This window comes from Leptosomus discolor, unplaced genomic scaffold (genome assembly GCF_034619465.1).
Source record: "Leptosomus discolor isolate bLepDis1 unplaced genomic scaffold, bLepDis1.hap2 HAP2_SCAFFOLD_35, whole genome shotgun sequence".
Taxonomy (NCBI): domain Eukaryota; kingdom Metazoa; phylum Chordata; class Aves; order Leptosomiformes; family Leptosomidae; genus Leptosomus; species Leptosomus discolor.
In genome coordinates this window covers 719668-743360 of record NW_028237764.1, presented here as the reverse complement: position 1 = coordinate 743360, position 23693 = coordinate 719668, and the positions used below count along the sequence as shown (strand labels likewise).

At 52.8% G+C, this 23693-nt stretch overlaps 1 protein-coding gene across 1 annotated transcript; it reads right to left on the bottom strand.

Annotated features, from left to right (window-relative positions):
- Nucleotides 1-20306: 20306 nt before the first annotated feature.
- Nucleotides 20307-21233, bottom strand: LOC147412905 (olfactory receptor 14C36-like). The gene has a single exon (XM_086480781.1). The coding sequence runs from the start codon at nt 21231-21233 to the stop codon at nt 20307-20309; it is 927 nt and encodes a 308-aa protein (XP_086336907.1).
- Between the last annotated feature and the right edge of the window lie 2460 nt (nt 21234-23693).

Genomic DNA, 23693 nt, shown 5'->3' with positions numbered 1-23693 from the left:
CAGTGTTGGGGCCAGTCTTGTTTAACATCTTTATCGACGATCTGGATGAGGGGATTGAGTGCTCCCTCAGTGAGTTTGCTGATGACATTAAATTGGGTGGGAGTGTTGTTCTACTCGAGGGTAGAGAGGCTCCACAGAGGGACCTGGATTGGCTGGATCGATGGGCTGAGGACAATTGTATGAGGTTCAACAAGGCCAGCAGCCGAGTCCTGTACTTGGGTCACAAAAACACCACACACTGCTACAGGCTCGGGATGAGTGGGTGGAAAGCTGCCCGGCAGAAAAGAGCCTGGGTGTGCTGCTCGACAGGCGGCTGAACGTGAGCCAGCAGTGTGCCCAGGTGGCCAAGAAGGCCAACAGCATCACGGTCCGTATCAGCAATGGTGTGGCCAGCAGGAGCAGGGAGGTGATTGTGTTCCTGTACTCAGCACTGGTGAGGCCGCGCCTCAACTTCTGTGTGCAGTTTTGTGCCCCTCACTCCAAGAAAGACACTGAGGTGCTGGAGCGTGTCCAGAAAAGGGCAACAAAGGTGACGAAGGGTCTGGAGAACAGGTCTTGTGAGGAGCAGCTGAGAGAACTGGGATTGTTTAGTCCAGAGAAGAGGAGGCTGAGGGGAGACCTCATCGCTCTCTACAACTGAGAGGAGGTTGTAGTGAGGTGGGGGTCAGTCTCTTCTCCCAAGTAACAAGTCATAGGACAAGAGGAAATGGCCTCAGGTTGCACCAGGGGAAGATTAGAATGGACATGAGGTAATATTTCTTTCCTGAAAGAGTTCTCAAACACTGGAACAGGCTGCCCAGGGAAGTGGTGGAGTCACCATCCCTGGAGGTTCTCAAAAAACACAGTTCCACGATTCTATGATTGTTGCACTTGCCTAGATTTTTGAAACTCTCATTTAGGTGATATCTGCTGCAGTACTTGCTAAAATATACAACTAAACCATGCTGTTGATATTAAACTGGGAGGAGTGGCTGACACACCAGAAGGCTGTGCTGATATTCAGCGAGACCTGGACAGGCTGGAGAGCTGGGCAGGGAGGAACTTCATGAGGTTCAATAACGGCAAGAGTAGGGTCCTGCACATGGGGAGGAATAACCCCCTGCACCAGTAGGGGCTGGGGGTTGACCTGCTGGAGAGCAGCTCTGCAGAGGAAGACCTGGGAATTGTAGTAGACAGCAAGTTAACCATGAGCCAGACGTGCCCTTGTGGCAAAAAAGACCAGTGGTATCCTGGGGTGTGTGAAGAAGAGTGTGACCAGGGCCTCCAGAGGGCTCTTCCAACCCCCACTGTTCTGTGATTCTGTGATTCTGTGACCTTGAGGAGAGGAGCCTGGGCATGATGAGGGATGCTGCATTAGCCAGTGGCACATGCTGACCATGAATAAGGCCTGCTGCACACAGGGCTGCATTAGGGGGAGCGTGGCCAGCCAGACAGCAGTTATCATGGCCCTTGACTGAACACTGTTGTGGCCACATCTGGACTAGTGTGTCTCCATGTGGGGCGCTCTATTGTGGAGGAATGGGCAGGAGCTGGAGAGGCTCTAGATGGGATCTGCCAAGATGGGGTTTGGGGCCTGTGTGGAGGGCTGAGGGACCTGGGCTTCTTTAGGCTGATGGAGTTGACGCCCAGGGCTCTATAATAACTGCTTGAAGGGTGGTTCCAGAGATGATGGAACTTTTCTGGGTAGTGGGAAGAGAAGGAAACCTCCACAAATTGCCGCTTGGAAGGTTCAGACTGCATGTGAGGAAAAAGAATTCTCCCTCAAAGGGTAGCCTTGTGGTGCAAGAGGTCCCCCAGAGGGTGTCAGGATCAGCCCGTGGCTTTGTGTTTTAAGGAACAGGCAGTGAGGGTGGAGAGACATCTGTAAAGGTCTAGAAATGCTGAGGGCAGAGCTGTGTGGGAAAGCACGATGGGTGTGTGCAGCCTGCAAGGGAAGAGGTGCAGGCGTGGCAGAGTGCAGGACAGCCTGCAGCAGAGATGGCCGAGGGCTCTGGCAAGGCTCAAAGGCCCAACAGGAGCAAGGCCTTGGGCCCCTTGGCTATGGCAGTGGCCTCTGCCACCAAGGCCTCCCAGGCAGAACTTTCCATTTCTCCTTCCCCGTTGCTTGGGGAAGGCGGGAGGGCTTGTCCAGTTTCCCTGCCTTTGGCACTGCTCCCCCTCACACCCCACTGCCCCCGGGAAGAGCCCTGAGCCCCCCATGAGGGGCAGGATCTGCCTGCCCAGGGCCTGAGGGTCAGGGTTTGGACTTTCTGCTGGGTGAAACCAAGCCAGGGTTTTCTCAGCACTCCAGCCCCCTGCACAGGGCCTTTGCCTACCTGCAAGCACAGCCTCCAGTTCTCTGCTCTAAGGAGTCCCTGGGGAGGCTTTGTCAGCAGTGGCCCTCAGTGGGGCCAATCAGTCCTACAAGGGGCTTTGGGGTTTGCTTCTGACTTTAACGACTTAGCAGTTTGCTCAGTCTCTTCTCAGTAGCTGAGATTCCTTTACTTAAGGCCAAATACCCCATGGGGCTCATTAAAAGACAGAAAGCCCTAAGGAGCTATTTCTCTTCCTTTCATTTTTTCAAGTCTTCGAGATTTCTATAGCTAATTGTAGCTCTTTCAGAATGTAGTTACAGAGGAAAATTGAAAAATGCACCTTATTAAAATTAATTTAAAAGTGTATTTTTATTCAATTTTCAGTTTAGAGAAGAGGTGATAGTAGGATTCTTTAATTGATATTCATGCAGAGTGTCTCCTCAGCAGGTCTGGACAGCTAGGAACAGCAGTCCCTTGAGGTCTGACACTGTATGGACAGCTTTGCTCCTCACCTCCTCTACATCCTCATTGCTGTGTTTGTTCGACGGGGATTTACATCCTGTCTTACCTCACACTTCTCCACTCAAGTCTGCAGACAACTGTTACATCTCCATTGCACCACCTCCCACATGCTTTCCTTAGAGAACTGCCTGCACACAGGCACAGAAGGACTTCTCCCATGGGCAAGCAAAGAAAAGTAAAGCATGACCAAATCTCATCAACAATAAAACACACTCCTCAACTGTGTGCTAAGTACAAGGTGTCTCTAATGAGGTCGTCTTTCGACAAGGGATAATCCTATGAGAAATGTGTTAGATCGATAGATACACAAAGGTAGGTATAAACCTAATGAAAGAGCTGGCGAGAGAAAACTAGACTACTGAAATTGTTTTAGTCCCTCAAGCTCAAAGCAGCTGCATAGGTGAGAGGTGTCTGAATGAACAAAGAGTAAAGGAAGGAGAAAAATGGAGAATGATGGACAAGGCCTTTGCCTGGGCAGTTGGCATCTGAAAAGATGACTTCAGAAATGATCATTTTATCAGGACAGGTGAAAATCCATGAAAAGGCAGAGAGATCAAATACAGCGTGTGACAGGCAGAGTAGTGGTAATGCAGGAACAGAGGAAGATCACCATGGCTTTGGCAAAGACCCAGCTGCCCCCTGGCCTCACACCTCCTCAGCCACCATGGCCATCCCAAGCCCCTGCACAACCCAGCTCCAAGCTCTTGCTCTCCCAACTCCCCAGGCACCTGGGACCTCAGCAGCAGCTGCAAACCCAGGGGCTGCCTCCTGGCCTCCCATTTCCTCATCCCCCTGTGCCATCACAGGCACCTCCACCTGCCAGGACCTTGCTTCTGCCCTATCTCCTGCTCAGGCACAGGGGACATCCCCAGCAGCTGCACGTGCCGTGGTCCTGCTCCGCACCTCCTGGCTCCTCAGCCAAGAGGGGCTAGCCAGAAACGGGAAGAGATCCAGGACATGCTTCTGTCCTGTCTCCTCCTCAGCCATCACTGACATCCCCAGCAGCGGCACAAGCCTGCTGCACACTCCTGCCCTAGCAGCTCCTGAGCCATCAGGGACAGCAGGAGGAGCTGCACAAGGCAGGGGCTGCTCTTCACCTGTCACCTGTGCAGCCACCTATGACGTCACCCAGCACGACCCATTTAGCTTAGTGTCCTGTTTTAATGTGAAGCAAGAACAGCAGGGGCAGCACTGACCCAAACATTCTCAATTTTCCCACCAGAACGGAACCTCAGAGCACTCCAGAGAGTCTGGCGGCTCTAAGCGACCCATGCAGTACTTCAGCCCTCCGGCAACCTGTTCCGGGCAATAAAAGCCTTCATGTCTGAGCTGCGAGTGTAGTTTACTCACACGCACCTCACTCAAAAAACCAGAGGTGGGGAATGCTCCACTTGCACTTTTGACACTGACACTTCCTTACGGAGCCGGTTACCACGTCTGCCCCAGCCAACCGCAGCTTCTTCCGAGCAATCATGGGGGTGAGTTTTCCCCCAGAGAAGTTCTTCAGGCAGCTCAAGGGATGTTTTACTTCATTGCTGTGCGTCACATGTCAGTGATTCACTCCAAAGGTTACGAGCTGACCATTGTTACACGCCCCACAAACACAGACACTCCACAAGAAGTGGACACCTTTCTAGGACGAACAATTCCAGAGTGAGGAATGATTAAGGCCCTGCCTGTAACCTCCTCTATGACTCCTCAATTTGACACCTTCTGGATGCAAGAACTAAGGCTAAAAATGTGCTCTACTACCAGTCGGAACACGCACAGAGTTTCAATATTATAAATACTATTACAAAAGAAAGCTGACAAATCCTTCATGCAACTGGGATTTCAGAAGCAAGCTGACACTGAACAAGGCAGACCTTTCCTCCACGTTTTCTGATTCCTGGGATCTATTTCTTCCTTACAAATGCATGAAGAAACTGCAAAGAAGTAGCCACCTCTGTTTAATAGTTTAGAGTAGTCTTAAAAAATCACAGCCATTAAAGCCTCACACTCGAGGATTTCAGGAAACATATACTGTCAGCAACAGCTCCAGTCCCTACAAAGAGAAATGCAGATACAGAAATCCACACTCTGGTTACACAGAAAATGTCATGACATTTTTCTCAAGAAGAAACTTGAACATATTAAACATCAGTCACTGAGTTCAGCTGCTTCGAGTCGGGACTGGCCAGCAGCGGATCTCAGTGTTCAGGAGCTTTCCTGCGGTTTTCCCGCTATAGCGAAAGACAGGCCAACAAGGCGAGGTGGTGGAGTCGCTCTTTACGTGAGAGAGCAACTAGAATGTACAGAGTTGTGGCCAGGGGTGGATGAGGAGAGAGCTGAGTTTTTGGGTGAGAATGAAGGGGCAGGCTAGCATGGGAGATACTGTTGTGGGTGTCTGTTACAGGCCACCTGACCAGGATGAGGAAGTGGATGAGGCCTTCTACAGGCAGCTGACAGCAGCCTCACAATCACAGGCCCTGCTTCTCATGGGGGATTTTAACTCCCCAGATACTTGCTGGAAGGCCTACACAGCCAGCCATTCACAGTCCAGGAGGTTCCTCCAGTGCATCGATGATAACTTCTTGATGCAATTGGTGGATGAGCCAACAAGGAGGCGAACACTGCTGGATCTCCTACTCACTAACAAGCAGGGTCTGGTTGAAGCAGTGAAGGTCGAGGGCAGCCTTGGCTGCAGCAACCATGAGATGGTGGAGTTCAGGATCTGGTGTGGTAGGAACAGAATACCAAGCAAGATCACATCCTTGGACTTCAGCAGGGCCAACTTTGGCCTTTTCAAGCAATTTCTAGGTGAAATCCAATGGGATAGGGTACTAGACGATATAGGGGCCCAGGAAAGTTAGTTTGTATTCAAGGACAAGTTCTTCTAAGCTCAAGGTCTGAGCATCCCAGTGGGTAGGAAATCAAGAAAGAGAACCGCAGGAGACCCACATGGTTAAACAGGGAACTAATGGGCAAACTGAAGTGGAAGACGGGAGACTACAGATCTTTGAATGAGGGGATGGCCACTTGGGAGGACTGTAAGAGTGTTGTCAGAAGATGCAAGGAGGCAACTTGGAAAGCTAAGGCCTCCTTGGAGTTAAGCCTTGCAAGGGAGGTCAAGGACAACAAAAAGGGCTTCTTCAAATACACTGCAGACAAAACTAACACCAGAGGCAATGCAGGCCCACTGTTGAATGAGGGAGATGCCCTGGTGACAGAGGATACAAAGAAGGTGGAGGTATTGAAAGCCTTCTTTGCTTCTGGCTATGCTGCTGGAGACTGTCCTCAGGAGCCCCAGACCCCTGAGGACCCAGAGGAAGTCAGGAGAAAGGAGGAGTTTGCCTTGGTTGATGGGGAGTGGATTAGGGATCAGTTAAGCAAGCTGGACATAAACAAATCCATGGGCCCTGATGGGATGCACCCACGGGTGCTGAGGGAGCTGGCAGAAGTCATTGCTACACCACTCTCCATCATCTTTGGTAAGTCTGGAGAACAGAAGAGGTACCTGAGGAAAAGAAATGTCACTCCAGTCTTCAAAAGGGCAAGAAGGAGGACTCGAGTAATTACAGACCTGTCAGCCTCACCTCCATCCCGGAAGTGTCCAAGACCAGGTTGGATGGAGCCTTGAGCAACCTTATCTAGTGGGAGGTGTCTCTGCCAAGGCAGGAGAGTTGGAACTAGGTGATATTTGAATTCCCTTGGAACCCAAACCATTACATGAGTCTATGATTCTATGTTTCCATCATTGACTTCTGCAAAGTCATTGGGCATCAGCAACTTGTGTTTCTCTTCAACGTGGATCCATCTGTTACTTTTGGGAGAACAGAGGTGTCCTTATCTTGATTGAACACTTGTTCTTCTCAGGAAGGGGAGATGATAAGCCTTGGGTCTCGAGACAATGATGCAGCAATTACGCAGTAACAGTGTTCCTGTTTCCTAACGCCTGTGCAATCTGGTGTGGTATTGTGGCATTAGAGGAGACAAGTTGTTGGTGAGGAGATCCTGAGAGATGCCCTGAGGCAGCCAGTCCCTGGGTGTCAGGGTGTGTGGGCAGGTGCCTAGGGTGCTTATCACCTCCCAAACCCTGTTCTTTGAAGCCTGAAAAGGCAGGTAATCCCGCTCCATGGACACACTACCTGACAGAAGGGTGCCTTGCCTACCCCAGTGAAACCCAGCAGCTCCAAGGGCTGTTCTGGGGCTTGGCCTGTGTCTATCGGTTCAGTGCTGTCAGAAGGACATGGTTGAGATACAGACCCAAGTCATCTCTGAGGATGCCATGGTTGTGACATGGACATGACACTGGATGACACCATGGTTGGGATGGGAACCCAAACCACACCTGAGGCCACCAGGGATGAGATAGGAACCCAAGACCCAACTCACTAGAGGAATCACCCCAGCAGTAAAAAAGAAGCCACACAAATACGGATGGGTCTGTACCATCTATTAGTAAGGCAGGAGAACAATTTGAAGTATGAAGCTGTTCCTTGACATGGAAATAGAAGGAAGAATTGAGAAAAATCAGCAAAACCAGACCAAAACTACCAGGTCACTGAACTTGAGAGACCTTAGAAAAAAGCAGAAATATATCCAGTGCCAGACAGGCAAGCAGAGCGGTGCCTGACTGCTGCGCTGCTGGAATGGTGGGGCACCAGTAAGGAGTTAGAGGGTGAGGAAGCTCAACAGCTGGAGTCACTCACCAGGGACAAGGGAAGTGACAGAGAAATCCCTGAGGAACATCAACACAACAAGCAAGTAGACCAGGTGCAACAATGGAAGTGGCTGAGGTGGACCTAGACTGGGAACACAACAGTTCACTAGACATAACTTGGTGGAATCCTGTAGGGTCAGGACATCTAGGGAGAAGTTCAATGTCCAGATGGGCTTGAGATGGAGGGGTGGACTTGACCACTGAAGCCATTGCAGGTGTTATTCAGGAGTGTGACACACGCACCATAGTCAAGTGAGCCAAGCGAGCAAAGCCTCTGTGGTGTGAAGGATGGTGCTGCGATATCAATCCAGAGAGGCCTCACAGATGGGTTATATCACACTGCCACGAACCTGCCAAGGCAAGTGACATGTGCTTACTGTGGTGGAAGTGACAACCAGATGGATGGCAACATGCCCCATGACCCAAACCACCCCCCAAAACACCATCCTGGGCCTTGAACAGCAAGTGCTGTGGCACCCCAGAAAGACCTGAGGCAGACAGCAGGATTCCTTTCTGAAACACCCTCAGAAGCCCCTGGGCCAGGGAACGTGGCAATGATTGGGTGTGCCACATCCCCTGTCACACACCAGCCTCCGGAATGATTGACCGAGAGAAGGGACTGTTAAGGACAAGAGTGAGAGCAAAGGGGGCTGGGAAATACAAGCGGTGGGATGCAGCCTGGGCAGAAGCCACCTGCCTAGTTAATACCAGAGGCTCGACTGACCAACCTGGCCCTGCCCAGACAAAAACCTGCCTGTTGTAGAAGGAGATAAGATCCCTATAGTGCATGTAGGGAACAGGCTGGGAAAGACAGCACGGGTTGGAAATGGCCAACCTGATTGTGGGATTGCTTTTGCTCAAGGACGCAGGTCCACTGGGTGGATGATGGGGGAATATGACATGTACCTACAGTAGATTTATCCTGGGTCAGAAATAATCTATGATTTGAGTTACATATTTTAGGAAGTTCTACAGTGATACCTCCTAAATGTACCTCGTAAAAAGCTGACCCAACCTGAGCTAGATTCCCTGTTCAGAAACTCCAGACAACACATCACTATTGTCCTGAGAAAGCACCATATCAAATGGAACCCAAATCATGGACAACATGAACTCAGTGGATACTTTATGGACAATTTATTGGATATTTGAGAGATATTTAATAGACAATTTGTGGCAAAACCAATGCTGAGAACAAAGTGATGTTCTAGTGGTTTGCACAGCATCAAGGCCTGCTCTGTTTCTGATTCTGCCCCTTCAGTGAATCGACTGGGGGGGTGGGGGTGCATAAGCCTTGGAGTGGACATAACCAGGTCAATGTACCAACTGAACATGCTCTTCAACTCTGTGAATGAGGTTGGAAGAGGGAGGTGAGCAAGCTGCAGGGTGGTGCTTAACATCTTGCTGGAGTTAATGCGCAACATTTACAAACAAGGTAGAGCTGGTGAGGAATGGAAAAGTCCAGAGTGAGAAGTTTGGGTTTAAAATCCTCAGAAAATGAAGGAAACAAAAGATTAGAGCTTCTGGAAGGCAGATTTTGGCCTGCTGAGGGACCTACGTAAAGACTGCCAGGGAGCTACAGCCCTGCAGAGAAGATTGGTTCAGAGAGATGTTTGATGCTCAAGGATCTTCTCTTCATGATCCAGAATGGTCCAACTTGACATGCTGGAGGTCACATCAAGGTGGCAGGAGGCTGGCATGGCTGAGAAAGGAGCTGCTGGCTAAAACCAAGCATGAAGGGGAAGCCCAGAAAAGGCGGCAGCTGGCTGCCTTCCAGCCTCCTTGGTTCTGGGATTGTGGGAGGAGAGGGACACTCCAGAGCTCTTGGCAGCATTGCCCTCTTGCCAGGAGCTCCCTTCGTCCCAGGCAGGCAAAGGCAAGGTCAAGGTCGCTCTGATGTTGAGGAAACCTGGGGGTGTTCCATGAAGGCTACAGGTCCTGACCTCCAGCCTCTGGGAAGGGAGAACATGTCCCTCAGGCGTTGCTCAGGCCTCTCCTGGGCACAGTCTGATCTGCACAGTGCAATGGCAAGCGCAGGTGTGGGACACTGTAGGACATCCTGTGGTGGAGACACTCAAGGGCTCTGGCAAGACAAAAAGCCCCCAAGAGAAGCGAGGGCTTTCTCCCCTTGGCTACGGCTGTTGTCTCAACCCCCAAAGCCTGCCAGATTACCCTTTAACCTTACGGCACCAGCACCTCAGTGCCTCCTCAGCCCACCCAGGACAAACCCAGAAGCACAGGACCCTGGCCCTGCCCTTGGCACTGCACATCCCCACATCACCCTGCCCCAGGAAGAACCCTGAGGAATTGCTGAGGGACAGGGTCTGCCTTGCAGGGGCTGGGGAGTCAGGGCTTGGTCTTTTGGCTTGATGAAGCACAGCAAGGGTTACTCAGCATCAGAGCCACCTTCACCTTGCCTTTGCCTACCTGTCCTCACTGCCTCCAGTTTTCATTTTTAACCAGCCCTCAGGGAGGCTTTGTCAGTAACATCCCTCAGTGGAACCCATTAGTGCTCCAAGAAACTTTGGAGTTTGCATCTGACTTTGACTCCTCCAGACGTTTCCTCAACTTCCTCTCACTGTCTGAGCTTGAAGGACTTGGCACCAAAACTACCAGAGTGATCATTAAAAAGTTCTTGGGCTGTTGCTCTGCTGCTGATCTGGGCTGGGCTTCTGGGACAGAGAGAGCTCCTAGCAAGCAGGCAGAGCTGCAGGGAGACAGCTCTGCCCAGCAGCAGCTGCTCTGCCAAGCGCAGCAGGGCTGAGGGGGCTGCCTGTGGGCACCAAGGAGAAAGGAGCGGGGCAGAGAGAGGTTGAAGGCAGGGGAGAGGGGGAGGATGGCTGAGAGCTCACTGGAGGAGAACTCTTCCCAGCCTCTGACACAGTAAGTCTCTGGGTGCAGGGTGATGTGTCGGTGGTTCCTTGCAGGATCTCCTGAATGTGTCCAACCTCTGGGATCTGTCTGTGATGGAGAAGAGGAAGCCGGGCTGCAGAGCAGGGCTTCCCTCCTGCAGTGTGAGAGGGACAGGGCATGATGGCTGCCTTCTGGTGGGGATGGCTGTGGGGTGTGAAGGTGGGTGTGCAGCCAGCAATGTCCAGGCCTGTCCTTCTAAGCGTGGTCCCTTCACCATAGGAGCCTGTGTCCTGGGGCAGGGACTCTGTCACCAGCCAGAGTCAGGAGTTGACCTGCCTGGGGAGCTCCTCATGGAGTTGTGGTTAGAAGCCGTGGGTGGAAGGACAGTTCCCCAGCAGGGCAGGGCAGGGATCTTCTGCTGTTCAAAGGGTGTTGTGATGCTCAGGACTTCTCACAACTCCAGATCGGCCCCCCCCCCCCCGGACATTGGCAGAGGCAGCTTCTCAAGAAGTACATCAAGGCAGGGTTTACCTGAATGGGAAGGAGCTTGTGCTTTCAGTCTTCTACTCTGAGTGGCCTCTGGGGTGGAGGAAGTGTTGGACATGGACATTATTCTCTCAGTTTGGGAGGAGGCACTGAACTCCAGATGTGTTTCACTTGGAGGTTTCTAAATCTGAGGTTATCAGAAACAAACCACCTTTGACTTACTGAGCTCCTCAGCATCACCTCTGCAGCCTCATCAGCAATGAACTCATGTTCCCATCAGAGCCTGCAGCTACGGAGATGGCCCTGGGCAGTGCTCTGCTGCCAGGAGGGGTCTGCAAGGCTGAGCTGAGTACACAGCGCGTGGGACGGTGCGTGTGAGTGCTGCCAGGGAGGAGATGTGGAGACAGAGAAACAGCTCCTGACAGGGACAGCTCCAGGCAGCAGAGACATGGGCAGAGAAAACTAGAAATGTCATGGCAGCGGGAACTCAGAAAGCTCCTGACCCAACACAGAGAGCTTCTTCTGAGCAAGCCTCCCTGGTCACCTCTCCCCCTCAGCAGACCCTCTGCCCTCAAGGCAAGGGGGTCCAGGGCAGGTGCTGCTTCCTCTGCAGCCAGAGCTGCAGTAGAGCAAAGGTGCATCTCTCCTGACACATAAACTTCTTCCTTCTGCAGAGAAAAGGGACTGAGAGCAACCAGCCTGGGATATCACCAGCGTGGAGGTGCTGTGCTCTGCTGTGTAAGGAGGAAGTTTTCCTAAGTGCCAGCTGTCTTTCTTTCCTTTTCCCTATTTGCAGAAGCATCAGGGTATTGCTTCATGTTTTTTTTTTTCTTCTTCCTGCTGCTTTTTTTCTTTCTTATGGAAGCTCTGGGTTGTGGGGGTATATCAAATCCACTTTGAGACACGGGCCCTGGGAGGCTGTGGGCAATGCAGCGTGTGGAACTTACAAACAAGCTGACTCTCCCTTCAGGAGACACTGGGCAGAGTTTTTCAGGCACCTGGGCATTTCCCTGGGGTAAAGGGGTTGAAGTGCCCTCCCCCCGTGCTAGGGGCACTTCAGCAGGGGAGGATGGGAACCTAGTGACAGCCCCATTCTCCCCCACAGGCACGCTGCTCTTATCATGTCTGGAGAGAGCCTGGAGATGGAAAATGGGGGGGAGAAAGGTTCTGTGTCGGCCGTGAGTGATTCCAACGCAGACTTAGGATTTCATTACAGCAGAGTTGGAAGGGCTGGGTGCCTCCCTGGGCTCTTCCCTCTCAGACACAGCTGGTCTGGGTGCTGACTCCATCGCACTGCAATAAATAGGGACAGGACACATGGTCAGTGAGGCAAATACCTCTCACTCAAGTGAAGCACCCATTGCCAGGAACACGTACCGAATGCAGGGGCTGTTTGACACCGCTGCAATAGCACAGGTCTGACTTCTCTGGAGCCTGTGGGCAGAGCCCCTGCTCGTCAATCCTGGCCTCACAAAAAGGAACTGATCGATGTTCCCCCCCCCCCCCCCAAAAAAAGCCTTTGAGGCAGTTATGTGTGAGAAATGGCTTAAGACTGGCTCAGAGAAATCTGACCTGACCTGTCAATGTCTTCTCCTCTTTCAACAGTCTCCCATTCCTGCAGTCAATAATGTCCAATGGCAGCTCCATCACAGAGGTCATCCTCATGGCATTCGCAGACACAAGGGAGCTGCAGCTCTTGACCTTTGGGATCTTCCTGGGCATCTACCTGGCTGCCCTCCTGGGCAACGGCCTCATCATCACTGCCATAGCCTGTGACCACCGCCTGCACACCCCCATGTACTTCTTCCTCTTCAACCTCTCCCTCCAGACCTGGGCTCCCTCTCCACCACTCTCCCCAAAGCCATGGCCAATGCCCTTTGGAGGACCAGGGCCATCTCCTACACAGGATGTGCTGCCCAGGTTTTTCTCCTTGTCTTTTTGATGACAGCCGAGTTTTGTCTTCTCACCGTCATGGCCTACGACCGCTACGTTGCCATCTGCAAACCCCTGCACTACGGGACCCTCCTGGGCAGCAGAGCTTGTGTCCACATGGCAGCAGCTGCCTGGGGCACTGCTTTTCCCTATGCTCTGCTGCACACGGCCAATACATTTTCACTGCCCCTCTGCCAGGGCAATGCTGTGGACCAGTTCTTCTGTGAAATCCCCCAGATCCTCAAGCTCTCCTGCTCAGACACCTACCTCAGGGAGGCTGGGGTACTTGTGGTCAGTGTCTGTTTAGCCTTTGTTTGTTTTGTGTTCATTGTGGTGTCCTACATGCAGATCTTCAGGGCCGTGCTGAGGATCCCCTCAGAGCAGGGACGCCACAAAGCCTTTTCCACCTGCCTCCCTCACCTGGCCGTGGTCTCCCTGTTTCTCAGCACTGTCATGTTTGCCTACCTGAAGCCCCCCTCCACCTCTTCCCCTGCTCTTGGCCTGGTGATAGCAGTTCTGTACTCGGTGGTTCCTCCAGCAGTGAACCCCCTCATCTACAGCATGAGGAACCAGGAGCTCAAGGAAGCAGTGTGGAAACTGATCCAATGGTACTTATTCCATCAGCAATAATCTGCCTCCTTCTCTGCAGAGTGCCCACGGTTTTGCCCAGAGTTTAGGCCAAGCTCTGGGGTTTTTCCCTTGGAGAATCACACTCAGAGGGCATTGCTTGGTTTCATGCCTCTACTCCTGGGGAACTGACTTGTTGTGTCTGATCCTTGCAGAAGGAAAGACACTGTGTCACCTCTGACCCTTGTAATAGCATCTCTGCAATAAAGGGGATCTCCTCAGTTCAGTGCTTGAAGCCTGAGCTCTCCTTCTACAGCTGCCGCCAAGAACAACTCAAAAGATTTGGATGGTAAAAGCATATTTTCTCCTTCTCTTCTCCCTGTGCTCATGGGCAGAACCTCACAGTAACACAGGGATCTTTTAAACACAAAAACTTGAGTGAAAAAATCTCCTCATGGTGTCCAGGAGCAGTGGAGATCGTAGATGAGCTCCCAGTCACCTTCTTGAAGGTACCACAGCTATGAAAGGGGCAATGGCAGATGTCCGTCCCTCTGGAAAGGAATCTGGAGAGACCAGGGGAGGATGGGGACTTGCCACATGCCGTGGGGGGGAGCAGAGAATGAGGACTCAGACAGTGAAACACCCTCCAGAGTAAACCACTAAATGCAGGTATCCAGAAACAAGGACTCTTCAATGTTGTGGGAGCCAGTGGAGATGCAGCAGGTACAGGGACAGAAGACCGGAGAGACGCGTGAGCTGCTGAGGAGCCCCAGGGCTCAGGTTTTGGTGCTGCCCTCAGGAGCGGGGCTGGCAAGGAGGCAAAGTGGGGCAAAGGCAGTCGGGGTGGGAGATCACCTACAGGATGGATGCAGGAGAGCCAGAGAGAGACTGGCGCCTGCTTCCTCATGCCAATGGCACCATCTTCAGCCCTGGGGCTGTTGGGGATCTTGAACCCCTTCAGAGAGGCTGCAGCTGTGGGACAAGTGCCCAAAGCTCTGCAGCACCCTGCGGTGGGCACTGCTGTGGGGCCAGCCCAGACTGGGCTGCTCTGCCGCGCTGGGGAGAGGGCAGGGGTGGGGTGGAGAGCTGAGGAGGGGCTGGGCTGGGCTGCGAAGTGCTGAGGAGAGGAAAGCACCAATGTCAGCTGAGCTGGGTGACCATACAGAGGGAGGACACGCTCTAGTGGGCTTGTGGTGCAGAGCCAGGTCTCGTGGAGAAGGAAGCAAGGCATCAAAGGTGCAAGAGAGGGGAGCTGGCCTGTGCCATTTTCCTTGGACACCCCAGGAAAGCTTTGCCAATGCAGTGGGGACAAAGCAGCCCCGTGCATCAGCCATTTCAATCTCTGGCCATAAATCCAGCCGTGGGGAGGGACCTGTGCTGCGTGGCCATCTCCTTCCTCCTGGTGGTCTCCGTGCCTGTATTAGGGCATGGCCAGCCCTGTGCAGTATCTCTTCTGGCCCACACCTTCCAGACCCCACAGCACAACTCTCTGCCAACACAGGCATGGGACACAACTGAGGCTGTGCAGGGCCGGGCACCGATGGTGGGATGCCAAATGGAGGAGCTTAGTGGGGGAGGAGGCAGGGAGGGCTGTCACAGGGACTGTGCTGGTGTGGAGATTTCCCTGCACTCAGATGCACCTTGCTCTCAGAGCCAAGTCGTTCCCAGTCCCCTTGGGAAAGTCATGGTGACAGAGAGGTCCCTGGTAAGTGTAGGAAAGGGAACGTTGCACCCATCTCTAAAAAAGGCCACAAGTCCAAGCCAGGGACCCACACGCTTTGATGAGAAGAGTGTTCCTGAATGAATCCTCGTTGAGTGACATTTCTGCCTACCTAAGGAAGAAGGTGGTGACTGAGAATGATCAGCACGTAATGTAATCAAGGGTCAATCATGCCTCACCAGGCTGACTGCCTTCAGGATAAGTTACCTGTGTTTGTGAATAAGAGGAGAAAAGTGGATGCCATTTATCTCAACTTTGGCAAGACTTTAGACACGCTCTGCTGCAGTACCCTTGTATCCAAGTTAGGACATCACAGTCTGCATGGGTAGACAAATAGGTGGGTGAAACACCAGTTGGCTGACTGCACTGAGATTTAGTAGCGAAGGGATCACACCCTACCTGGAGGGCAGTGGAGGTGAGGCAGCATGGGGATCTCTCCTGGGCCCGGTGCAGTTTCTATGGTTCTCCTTTACAAGGGGACCTGGAGGATGCAACCTTCATCGTGTTTGTCAGGGACACCAGCTTGGGGTGCCTTAGGGAATCCATTTGGAGAAACTTTGGCAGGTGGGAGGACTGTCTTCTCAGAAAGCTGATGACATGCACAAAAACTGGCATGAGGTCTGGCACCTGGGATAGCCAGCACAGTGTTGTGGGGACCGTCTGGTCAGGGTACAGTCCTGTGCTAAAGACCCTGGTGGTTCTGGGGAATGGAAGGCCAAAGCTCTTCCAGCAGTGTGCCCTGCTGGTGAGGAGGTGTCCTGGGAATTACGAAGAGAAGCCTTGCCAAAATTTGAGGGAAGCGATTGTTTCCCCTGCTCACCACTCATTAGAGCAGACGCAGAATAAAGTGCCCAGGTTTTGCTCCTCAGCTCAGGAAAGGCTTTTGGACTGGATCTCACTGGGATGACATTAACTGTCCTCTTCACAGTCCACGAGTGTTGTGCAGAGGAGACGGTGGTGACAAGGCACAGATGTGATGGCTGCGGCTGAGCGGTGCTGGCACAGCATCAAGGCTGGGTCTCCAACCCCCGCCAAGGGCCAGTAAGCTGGGGGTGGGCAAGAGGCTGGGAGGGGGCACAGCTGGGGCAGTGGCCCAAAGTGACCAAGGGGATGTTTCCTGCCATCTGAGGTCATGCTCAGCAATAAAGGCAAAGAGAAAGGGGGTAAAGGAGGAGGAGGAATTCGTTCTTAAGGCATTTGTCTTCCAAAGCAACTGCTACGTGCACTGAGGCCCTGCTTCCCAGGAAGTGGCTGCACATCCCCTGTGGAGGGGAAGTAGAGGATAAATATTCTCTTTTTTTTGTTGTTTTGCTTAAGTACATGGCCTTTACATTCATGGTTTTCTTTCTATTAAAATGCCTTTATCTCAGACCAGGTGGTTTTTCATTTTGTTTTCTCACTGTGTCCTCCTGAGGAGGGAGAGTGAGAGAGCAGCTTGGTGGGCACCCGGCAACCAGCCGAGGTCAACCCACCACAGGGCTTTTTGGATCCCCTTGTGGGGCCCCAGAAAACAGCAGTTTTGATCGAGTGTGCCATAGCTGTAGCAGTTATGAATCGGCAGACTTCTGCGTGGGTGTGGTGGTTTGAGCCTGACCGGATGCCAGTGCCCAGCAAAGCCACTCTATCACTCTTACCCCCTCGGCTGGACAGGGGAGAAAATATATAACAACAGGCAACGGTAAATCCCCTTTGCTGTGCCCTGAAATGCTGAGATAGTGCTGCAGCACAGACTCCAGCAGAAGCAGGTGCAGGCATCTGTCCAGCTTGGCTGGGCTCCCTGGCACGGGTTTCCTTCAGCTCTGAAAAGTTCTGCCCGTGAGAAAGTCACTCTGGCAGTTTTCCGTGAGCAAGGCTGGCCTGAACCGTGCTCCACCTGTGAGCTTGTGAAGCACTGAGACACTGGAGAGTTTAAAGGAATAGTCTTTATGCTTGAGGGCATTTCCAAACCAGCAGGAAATCGTGGAGAATCTGCAGGTAAATTGTTGCTTTGAGTTGAAACCATAATTTAAAAAAAACCAACGTGGGTATCTCCAGGTTTGTCTGAAAATAAAACTATTTTATTTTTCTGCACAGTTATGTGAATGAGCAGGTACATTAGAAACCAATCGTGGTGACTTCTCCCTCACACAAACCCCAGTTTTATCTTGGACACTTTACATGGCACCTCTATGAGACAGACAAAACTCACAGGAAAGAGGCAGGAATACCTCAGAAAAGGAATCAAACTATTAGGACCACATGTTGTTGTGAACTCAGATCCTTCTCTTGAGAAAAACCACCCTGTGTTTTTCACTTGGCCAACCTGAATGCTTTTATCATGTTTTCTGAGCTGCTGTTCTCATTGTTAATACACCAGAGTTTAAGAAGGCTTCTCAAAGGGAGGTGGCCATAGCTGGAGAGGCACCGTCAGCATCCTCAGTCCTCTGTCTCAAAGAGGATATTCCTTCCTCATGTCAAAGTGAGATTCTGAAACATCTTTCATCTGAGTCTCTCCTTCACAAGAAACAGCCTGCTCTTGCCGTGCTACTCGCTTGTGGCTCCCATCCCTCAGGTGTGCCCGGCCAGAAGTCTCTACGCTCTGGGAAGGTGGGAACTGCAAAGGGAAGGCTCGGTTGCCCCAGGCAGCAAGAGCATTGCTCTGCTCCTGCGAGGGCTTGCAGGGGACTGGGAGCATTGCAGGGTTGGGATGAGAGCTAGATTTGTAAGCTGTCAGAAATCCAAGTGACAGAGCAGCAAGTTTAGGAATGCTGAATTATTCAGGGCTCACTCGGCAGTTCTACAAGCCTGACCTGTTCAAGAAAATGGGGTATCGTAGGGAGATCACCCAATTTTAATCACTCCCTTCTCTGCAGGACTGAAAACAGCATGAAGCAGTTTGACTGCTTGCATAAAAATGCCTTTTAACCCCCTGAAAACTTGTGATTTCTGCACAAACTGCTGCTTATTGGCCATGTTAAAATGTCCCATGGGTGCATGAGTGTCGGTGGATTCACTGGCAGACAGAAGCCTGTTTCACTCCTGATGGGATTCATCCTTCGCCATGTAAAAATGAACAGTTCCCATCTAGGATAGTCTCCCAGACCTTTGTGTGTGGACACAGCATCAGGGGATGCGCTCTTACATGTGAGGAGAGCTGGGATTAACCTCTCTCACTGAGCTCTAAGAAGCAAGTCGTGCCTCGCCTTGTTTTGTTTTGATTACCTAGCCTTGCCTTGATTTGTCTACTCCCTTTGCATCCCTTTCCTCCTTTCCACCCTGTTCCTTCTTCATGTTCTTTCATTAAATGCAGCTTTTGCAAGATCTGGACAGGGAAGTAAGCAAGACTGTTCTTTAAGGCCCTCAGATTTATCCATTTTCTTCCTTTTTTCTCACCTATCAATCACCAGGTAGTCCATTTAATACAATCACCTCTAAAAAAGAAAGTCAAGTTTCTTTTCTCCATGTGACAAACCCCAGTCTTTCAGGCTCAAGGATTCTGTTCTTTCCTCTCTTTAGAACCCGTGCTGCAGCAAGCAACCCCTGTTAGATTTCCAAACGTTCCTGCAGCTCTTGGCCAAGCTTGCCTAACCCTGCAATCCCGTGGATGCTGGTGTTTGTAGTCTTTCCCTAGGCGTGAAGTGTGGGTGATGGTGGACAGGCCATCAGCATCCTTTGAGAGCTGGTGGTTTGGATTGCTGTTTCTAGGGAAAATGCCCCAAAGAAAAGGCTTGGAGAATCACACTGTTAGATCTGGCTTCATTCTTCTGGGATGTTCTGAGCACTCCAGCCTGCAGGGTCTGCGCTTCCCAGTATTCCTTGTTATCTACTTTGTGGTCCTCACCGGGAATAGTGGGATTGCACTCATCACAATTGTGGACTCAAACCTCCACTGCTCCACATATTTCTTCCTGAGGAACTTGTCCACCCTGGAGATCTGCTACACGTCAGTCCCTCTGCCTCTCTCATGACTTGCCCTCGGTTGTGGTTGGGAGGACCAGCATCATTGTGCAAGTGGTGGCCAACCAGTAGCCGTAACACTCTGTGGACTTCTTCCTGGGGAATGTGTCCTCTCTGGAGACCAGCTACAGATCTCCCACCCTGTCCTGGCTGCTGCTCAGGTTTCTGAGCGGGAACAGCACCATCTGTGCTCACAGTGGTGTTACAGCATTTCCCGCCCCTTTTGCATGCGCTGCGTGGTCCTTGCTGGGAGCCAAACCCTGCCAGCAGCACTGGGCTGTGTGCCACCCACTGCTCTCTGCAAGACCCATGAGCTGGAAGGTGTGTCTCCAGCAGGCAGCTCCACCTTGGCGAGGGGCATTGCTGTCATCTGCAGGAATCGTTTCATTCTTGTCCCTGATACAGTTTGGTGGCCCTGGGGGTACCGGGCCGCTGCTGTGATTTCACCCCGTTGCTGGAGGGCTCCTGCAGTTACACTGTGACACTCCGGCTCTTTGCTTCCATAACCCGCTTTTTAGGTCCAGCTCTCCCCGTCCTGCCCGTGCTGGCATCCTGGGTGTGCGTCAGAGCTGCCACCCTTGGGCAAATCTACTGCCCAGCGCAGGCAGGCAGAAGGCCTCTCCAACTCTTTGTCTCCCCTCACTAGTGTCACTGTTTTCAACAACACTCTGATCCTGATCCATGTGATGCTCACAACAGCCCTCCTGGGATAGTCAGACAAACCCCACTTTCTACAACATCCTCACATCCCTGCTCAATGCCTTCACCATGATCACAAAGTTTAGTGTTAAGTGGGGTTCTGAGAAACGCTCAGGAAAGCTGTGAGCTGCCCAGAGAGCCACATGGCAGCTCTGTGACCAAGCTGCCAGAGCACTCAGGCCTTACACCACCACAGGGGCTCAGGAGGAGAACGTGGAAGCGAAAAGAGAGTAGCTCTGCAAAGACCAAGTGCTGGTGCTCCCTGGCAGTCCTGCCATGCCAGGACTCTTTTCTCTTCAACCTCTCCACACTGGAACTGTCCCTGCAACTCTAAAAAGACCTTCGGGGAAGGATTTCAGGTGAAAAAAGTCACTGAAGGGCCCTTTATTTCATTTAAGCACACAGAGAACTCCGGTCTTCATTCACACAGCAACTCAGTCAGAAAAGAAAACCAGCCAGTAAATGAGAAAAAGGATGACAACATGATCACAGATAACTAAAACACCACCAACAATAAAAAGTGCAAAAGACAGGCTGGGCAGGCAATGTGCTACAGTATAAATGCTATGCAGGAGAAGATGGGCAGTTTATTGCTTCAGAAAAAGCATCCAGTCATCAGTTTCAATAGGGCATCTTTGATTTCATTGTTCCTCATGCTGTAGATGAGGGGGTTCACTGCTGGAGGCACCACCGAGTACAGAACTGCCACCACCAGATCCAGGGATGGAAAGCAAATGGAGGGGGGCTTCAGGTGAGCAAACACGGCAGTGCTGATGAACAGGGAGACCACGGCCAGGTGAGGGAGGCAGGTGGAAAAGGCTTTGTGGCGTCCCTGCTCCGAGGGGATCCTCAGCACGGCCCTGAAGATCTGCATGTAGGACACCACAATGAACACAAAACAAACCCAGAGCAAACAGACACCAACCACAAGTAGCCCAGCCTCCCTGAGGTAGGTGTCTGAGCAGGAGAGCTTGAGGATCTGGGGGATTTCACAGAAGAACTGGTCCAGAGCATTGCCCTGGCAGAGGGGCAGTGAAAATGTATTGGCCGTGTGCAGCAGAGCATTGAGAAACCCACTGCCCCAGGCAGCTGCTGCCATGTGGACACAAGCTCTGCTGCCCAGGAGGGTCCCGTAGTGCAGGGGTTTGCAGATGGCAACGTAGCGGTCGTAGGCCATGACTGTGAGAACAGAAAACTCTGATGAGATCACCAAGACTAACAGAAAGACCTGAGCAGCACATCCTGAGTAGGAGATGGCCCTGGTGTCCCACAGGGCATTGGCCATGGCTTTGGGGAGAGTGGTGGAGAGGGAGCCCAGGTCAAGAACAGCGAGGTTGAGGAGGAAGAAGTACATGGGGGTGTGAAGGTGGTGGTCAAAGGCTATGGTGGTGATGATGAGTCCGTTGGCCAGGAGGGCAGCCAGGTAGATGCCCAGGAAGACCCAGAAGGTCAAGAGCTGCAACTCCCACGTGTCTGCAAATGGCAGGAGGAGGAACTGCGTGATGGAGCTGCTGTTGGACATTTGCGGTGTCTTGACGTGGCATCACTGCTCAAAAAAGGAAAGGAAAGATTAAATTTAGGACAGACTCCTCTGAGCGTAGCCACTCCACTTTTCACAACAACACCCCCAACTGAGATGCATTTCCTTCCTCTGCTTTGTGCTGGCTGACTGGGGTGAGAAGCAGCACCTCTGCCCGTGTGCTGCTGAGCAGTCAGCTTTGCTCTTCTGCACTGGAGACATGGAGCTGGTTTGTGACAGCTCCGACGTTCACAAGGGCTGTCAGATGTAATCCACCTGTCATGGAAAACTTCAGGCCCTGCACTCATGACTCTCCAGAGCCTGGGCTGCAGAGCAGAGGCTGAGCATGGCCTTATAACAATTGTGTCTGATTTTCATTTTCCACCATCACAGCTGGGGAGTGGTTTTTTTCACAGTGGAAATCCTCATTTGTATGGCTGATAATGTGAAGAGTCTTGAGACGGGAGAGGCAAAAGGGCTGAGCTCTCTGTGCCTTAGGGCAGAGGCAGGAGAGCCACAGGGTCCGTCAGCCTCTTTCCCACCTGCCCTGCGCTTTCGCTCGTGCTGCCCTGAAGATGACTTCACGCGCCAACTCCCCTTGAAAAAGCCCCACACGACTGCACTGGTACGGGAGCAGGGGAGCCCTGTGGGAAAGGGCAGCTCTGTGAACTCTTGTGTGCCCCAGCCCAGAGATGGAGTTGTGATGGAGAGAGCAGAACACGACCTCCCCCAGAGAGAAGCAAAGGACCGTGAGAGGGGAGCGCTGACCCCCACGGAAAGGCTCAGCACTGCCCAGGATCCTACAGGAGAGCTGGGCCTTTCTGGGGGCAGCTCGCAAGCCCAGCAGGACAGGCACAGCAGGCAGTCGGGGCTCCCACAGAGGAGATGCTCCAAGGAGAGGGGCAGCTCCTTGCCCAGCAGACAGCACCCACAGGACACCTCCAGGGAAGGACCAAGGGAGAGCTGCCCGCACGTGCCCTCCCCCAGGGCTTCTTTGCACTTTCCCCCAGCCCCTGCCCCTGCCTCTGCTGCCTGGAGCTGATCCTGCCGGCAGCTGCTTCTCTGCCCCCACCCCTCCTGCCTGCCCCTGCTCCCACAGCCCATCCCACCCGCTGGGGGCTCAGCTCTGCCCTGCACACCCCTCCCGGCAGCAGGGCCCTGCCCAGGGGCAGCTCCCTGGGTGCAGGCTCTGATGGGAACCTCCGAGCAGCCCTGAGGAGGCTGCCAGAGCCATGCTGGTGCTGTCTGTCAGCCACGCTGGGCTGGTTTCTCATACTGCCTGGTTTCTGCACCTCTAAGAGGAACAGATGTGGCATTTCAGTGCCTCCTCCTCAACTGAGGCACAAATTTCTCAGTCCCATCGCCCACCCAGAGCAGAAGACTAACAGGGTCCTTCCCTTTCAGGTAGCCCCTGCCTTTCAGTGCTTCTGGAAAAGTCTCCTGGGAATGTCTTGCACTGCTCTGCAGCTGTCAGCAGCCCTGACCCACACAGCTCCCTCCTGACAGCAGGACCCTGCCCTGCAAGGGGTGGCTCCTTCCACCCCCAGCTTCCCCTGCAGCACCCTGGGAGCTCCCCGGGCAGGCTGAGAGCTGACCCTGGCAGGTGTCAGAGTCCCTGCCCCAGCACACAGCCCCTGGGGGGCAGGGACCCTGCTCGGACGGACAGCTTTGGGCACCCCTGGCTAAACACCCACACGCACACCTCCACCACCATCCGCAGCAGAAGGCAGCCTCAGGCCCTGTCCCTCTCATGGCGCAGCAGGGAAGCCCTGCTCTGCAGCACCTCCTCCTCCTCTAGAGCACAGAAACTAAGAGAGTCCTCCTGACAGATCCCAGGAACTGTCAGATGTACCAGGTTTAGCAGAGCCCTCCAGGAACTGCAGCTGCATTGCCCTGCACCCAGAGACTTACCACACAGAGGGCTGGGAAGGTTCCTCCCCCCGTCAGCTCTCAGCATCCTCCCAATCCCAACTGCCTTTAAGCTCTCCCAGCCTTGCAGGTCTCCTCTTGTTGCCTGCAGGCAGCACCCCCAGCCCTACTCCTGGGCAGAGCTGTCTCTCTGCAGCGCTGCCCGCTTGCCAGCAGCTCCCTCCATCCCAGGAGCCCAGCCCAGCTCAGCAGCAGGGGAGCAGCCCAAGGCAGCCCTTTCTCTGCCCCCTCTGGGCTCACTCCAGGTGTCCCTGGGGCTCCAGGGGAACCTGCTCTCAAACAGGCTGAAGTCAGCACTGAGGTTCCCTCCCTCAGCTGGGCAGAAATACTTCTTTCTGCTGGTGTAATTGCCCTGCTGAGAGACAGACTTAGGTCTAAATACCAACTTTTCATGGAAACATAGCATCATTTAGGTAGGAAAAGAACCTTCACATCATCAAGTCCAACCGTTAACATACCACTAGCAAGTCCACCAGCAAACCATGCCTTTTAAGTACCTCCAAGGATAGTGAAGCAAGCACTTCCCTAGGCAGC